General features: G+C 39.4%; 1 protein-coding gene across 1 annotated transcript; it reads right to left on the bottom strand.

Annotated features, from left to right (window-relative positions):
* Nucleotides 1-2755: 2755 nt before the first annotated feature.
* On the bottom strand, nucleotides 2756-4475 carry LOC121749599 (transcription factor TCP14-like). Its single transcript, XM_042144171.1, has one exon. It carries the CDS (start codon nucleotides 4152-4154, stop codon nucleotides 3000-3002), a length of 1155 nt encoding a protein of 384 aa, XP_042000105.1. The 5' UTR covers nucleotides 4155-4475; the 3' UTR covers nucleotides 2756-2999.
* Nucleotides 4476-5078: the final 603 nt, after the last annotated feature.

The raw sequence follows: 5078 nt of genomic DNA, 5'->3' as shown, positions 1-5078 counted from the left end.
AAATAAACGCCAACTAATGGAAAATCATTAGGAAGAAGAAGTGGGATTAGTGGACGTTTTAGAAAGCCAAATTTAGCAAAAAAATATTGTACGTGCTAACGACTTAAGACGTTTCAATTTGGCCCCAAAAATATTCGACGTAGACTAGTTAATAAGGGTTAGTTTCCTAAGAGAAGACAAAAAATCACATAAATACTAATTTTGAGGTTACAAGATCTCAAGAAATGGGACCTAATTAGTTGTACAAAAATTGGTCCCAACCCCATGTGACATTTTAGTACGGCAATATGACATATTGTATGTCAATATATTATGATGTTATGACACCAAACATCAATCCCAATTAAAAATCGCACAATAAAAAGGCTGGTGAAATAGATGGTGTTTAATGGATCCCAAAGCCAAGTTGAATGGAAATGCCCAACTGCTTTTCTTGGATGTTGCACCACTTGATTATGGATTTTTTTTATATCTTGTTTGGAATAAAACAAACTGGAGGAGGACTTCTTTTTATGTCGATGTATTAGGTTCATACTTTATGGAATTATATAAAGAAGAAGAAATATATCGCTTATTTGCTACATATAGCTAATGAAGAAAATAACCACTTTTATAAAAATAAGAAGTAGAACATTCTTCTTGATTTTGATTTGAGTAGTATAGGTTTGTGTGTTGAATAAAAATATTAATTATGTTACTATCATATATACTAGAACATGAGCTTGAGTCGATGTCCTTAATATTGCGAGTAATAGTTAATCTGAACGGTCACACAATCACACACTCAGATCTTTGTGTAATAGGCGAATCACAAGATTTTAACGAATTTGTGCAACTTGCTTACTTGCATAAATGTTACAAGCTAGGGGATGGTGAGATGTTCGTGACATGTGATCACACGTTAGACGATTTTGTCGAAAAACTACCTTACTTAGTAAGCATCATCACATGTACCCTGCAAACCTTTGTAGACTAATGTGACAATGATGAGTTACCAAATTCGTATATAAAAAAAAATGAGATGAAATTAAAAATAGAGGAGTCATGAATTGGAAGGAGACCATGTATTTAATATCCAACAGTGAGGTTTTGGAGATGCCAGCAAATGGTTGCACTTTAGTGTTGGAATATAGTTAGATTTACGACAAGGATGATTGATTTACATAAAAGTAGAAATAGATAAGTCGAAGCTAGCTAGGCTTGGGTGTGACATGTTACAAAGAAAACGTACGTGAAGCTAGTTTGAGTTAACTTAACTATGCATATAAATATGGTGGTCCATTTATGACTTTTCTTTTGCTTCTATGTTTCTGTTTTTTTCTCATTCTTGAAATGAACGGCTATTATTTTGCTCAAATAAAGTAGTATTCGATAGTATTGTTTGACATGTATGTATAATGTATAGGCTATATAGATAGGGCGATACAACTATATTATATGTGCATATTTTGAAAATTTATAAAGCTAGACGCCAAAGCATGTTTAATTTTGAACTTGCCATTTCAATACTCTCTCCTAACTACCCAAAAATGTGTGACACTGACTTATTACTGAATCTAATTGCGGACCCTTGGGACGAGACGAGTCGAGAAGGGGACACGTTGCGAGCGTTCCGCCCCGATCATGTGATGTAAATGTGGCAAATTTAATTAAAGAAACCCTAAACAGCTATCTATACACATTTTGGATAACTTAGACTACTCTTTCAATAGAGCTAATTGTCATGGGCCCATGAGAAAATCAATGGTCTAGATCAAACCCAAGTGGGCCAGACTTAGTGGGCCTAACTAAAACCCACCACCGATCTCCTTGGCGCCAGCTATGCCTCCTCTTTTTCTTCCATTATTATTATACGAAATTATAAAAGAAAAGAGTAGATATTTTAATTTTGCAAAATTTCCAGCATGTGGGACCCACCACCTGAATCAACACCTGGAAGCTGATAAGGTATGGGCCCCACGCAGCCCAATTACCCTGGCCCATCACTCCTCAACACTTTAAAATATGAAAAAGAAATTTCTTTTAATCATAGACTGCAGTCAAAATTAAAAATAAATCTGGTAAGAAAATATAAAAAAAGGACACTGAGATTTCATCACTTTGTGATAGGTTTCCTATGCTAATGTCACTGTTTCATTTCCCCCAAACTAGTACACAACTATTTTCTGCAACTGTTTCGATCTCGATTTACAAATTGTATGCACTAGTAGATAGAGTAAATAGAGATTACATATGGTGGTAAAGATAGACCCATACTATAAAACGTGGGAAATATTAGAAATTTTACTACTAGGTCAAACTTTGACCTTTACCCTGGTTATATAAAGTAGTATGGATCGTTAGATGCTTGAATTAAATATCAAAAGTACTAATTGAACATGCATTCTAGCTTGTTATTGTGAAGCAAACCTACCACAATTGATACAAGAACTAAAGTACTTGGATGTAGCTAGTGAAATTAAATAAAGTTATAAGTATATTTGGGATCACTAGTGAGATCTAATTCTTCACCACTTATAGGAAAGTTATAAGTTTATTCAAGAAATTTAATTCTTCCATTGCTCACAATTGATGATATAGAATGAAAATGTGTAGGGTGTGGGAGACTCTATTTTGCACTCAAGAGAATAAATATAGGTATGTAGAGGTAACATGCAAATAATCAAATCATACAATTACATTTATCTCATTGTAAAGATCATCAAATTAACCATATATAGTGATGAAATATTGTGTTGACGGGAAGGAAAGAAAAGGAGCAAAATCAAATTGTGACTACTTCACAAAATCAGCTCAATAATCCCAACTGTTAAAAACATGGCCTTCCCCAAACCCTAAAAATCATCTATATTTATCACACACCACTTGAAAAAAATTGAAAAAAATTGAAAAAAAAAACAAACCCAAAAAAAAAAGAGTTCATGAATTTTTGAAGACAGAAATAAATTAATCAAACCTCACTTGTGTGTTTTACACATCCAAACTACACAAAACACCCCTCACGAGTGGTGGCTGGTGTCTTCGTGCCGATCATCGCCCCCGCCGTGGGACCCACTAGCCTGAGAATCCGACATTCCTCCGCCTCCTCCCCGGTACTGATTCAACCCCGCCAGCATACCTAATTGCCCTTCCCCCATCCCATTCCCTCCGCCGCCGCCTAATTGCTGGCTCGGCAGCAGCGCCACTGGCGCCGGAAAGTTCATGAAATGCAAGCCGCTGGAGACGCTCCCTCTATACAAAGCGGCGGCGGCGTTGCTATTATTGATGCTCGGAAACGTCCAAATCGGATCGCCTCCGATGACCTGATTGTTATTCGAATTCGCCACCATCCAGAAATTCGCCGGAATCGAGGCGTGGCTAGTCGGCATCGCTCCGGTGCTCGATTGCAGCAGGTAGCTCCCCATCTCGTGCTGCTGCGGGTGAATCTCATGCTCCGCCCTCCTCTTCCGCCCCATGCCGTCGTCGGAAACCGCCAGCTCCGTCAAATCAATCGAATTTTCCCGCGCTTCCTGCTTCGCCTGCATCAAGCTAGGGTTTAGGTTTGCCGCCGCCGCCGCCTGAAAATTGAGGAGCGTGGCGCCGGGGGAGGCGTCGGAGGAGAGGGGGAAGAGCCCCCTGCGCTGCGACATAGCGTAGCTAGGGCTGAAGTAGGTGGATCTCAGCTGCGACGGCACCGACATGCTCCGCCCTGAGCTTCGGAGGGATATGTTGAGCGAGGTGAAGTTCGCCGGGATGGTCCCTGTCCCCGTGGCCGCGATCACGGCCGGCTCCGCCTGCTGGAGGAGCCACTCGATGGTCTCTCCGTCCGATTTGTGGCCCAGCTCGCGCGTCAGCTGGAAAACCCTAGCCGCGCACAGGGCCGGCATGCGAATGCGACGCCCCCGCCCGTCAACCTTCGTGTGCCGGTCTTTTGTAGATGTGCGCTTCGGAGGCGGCTTTTTTGATGCCTCTGTGGCGGTGACGATTTGGAGAGAGGCGGAGGCGGAGGCAGAGGCAGAGGCGGAGCGATTAGGGTTTGAGGGTGGGGCGGCGTCAGAGGTGGAGATGGATTCATCTTCTTTCTTTTCTAGTAATTGGAAGGGGAAATTAGGGCGGTTGTTGTTGTGGTTGTGGTGGTGGTGGTGGAGGTGGAGATGATCATCACGTCCTTCCATGATCACATTTAGATATAGTAGTAACAAGATATGGGATTTTTTGTGATACTACAAGTATAACCCCACTTCTTAAATTTAAAAGCCTTCTTTTTAAAAAAAAATAGTGTATATATATGGAGAAGTAGAGGTTGATTTAATTTAATGCTTGTGTGTGTGTGTGTGTGATATAAGGAGAAAATGAAATAAAAAAGAGGGGAATGCTTGATTCTATTTTCTTCTCTCTTTTGGGATGGTGGCCTGTAATTCCTCTCACATTCTAAGTGCTTCTTGCTTCAACAATGGAAGAGAGAGAGAGAGAGAGGGGATAAGAGAGGAGGACAAGCTTTAAGCAACAAAGATAATGAGTGGGAATTATATGGGGTGAGCTTTAAAAAGCAAGAAAAAGAAAGCAAAAAAGAAAACTAAATTGCAAATGGGAAAAAGAAAATACTTGCTTTTGTTAGGGCTTGTCTTTTTGACAAAAAAAACCCTTTGTTCATAACGATATTCTGCGATCATTCTTAATTTTTATCTATTTATTCATTCTCCCCTTTTTTTGGTTTTGGTGATAATTATGGTAGTTAAATGGGATTATTTTATATCCATTTCTCTTTCATCTTTTATCTCTTGCCAACTAAAAAATCTCTAACAATTAATGATATTCTTACACCATTTAATAGATCAACCAGTACACTTAAACGTGATTTATAGACATTTACTAGTACTTTATGTCCAAAATTAAATAGGATAAATTAATTTCTTGAAAATATTTACTAGTATGTTTTTTATATTATTGTGGTTGGACAGAAGCTTTGGTTCAGAGTCCACGTGAGGTGCTCTTTTTATCATTCAATCCGTAAAGACAATGGTGTCCAAAATGGGACCCAATCTCAAGTCAAAAAAATTGAGAGAGACTTAGAGCATCTCCAATGGCGGACGTCCGGT

Source organism: Salvia splendens, chromosome 9, assembly GCF_004379255.2.
Source record: "Salvia splendens isolate huo1 chromosome 9, SspV2, whole genome shotgun sequence".
In the NCBI taxonomy this organism is placed as follows: Eukaryota; Viridiplantae; Streptophyta; class Magnoliopsida; order Lamiales; family Lamiaceae; genus Salvia; species Salvia splendens.
The sequence above is the reverse complement of the archived record's forward strand: the minus strand, read 5'-3'. Positions and strand labels throughout refer to the sequence as shown.

What these genes read in the sequence shown, in the direction of transcription:
- LOC121749599 (XM_042144171.1), bottom strand. Translation starts at nt 4,154, where the DNA reads ATGGAAGGACGTGATGATCATCTCCACCTCCACCACCACCACCACAAC.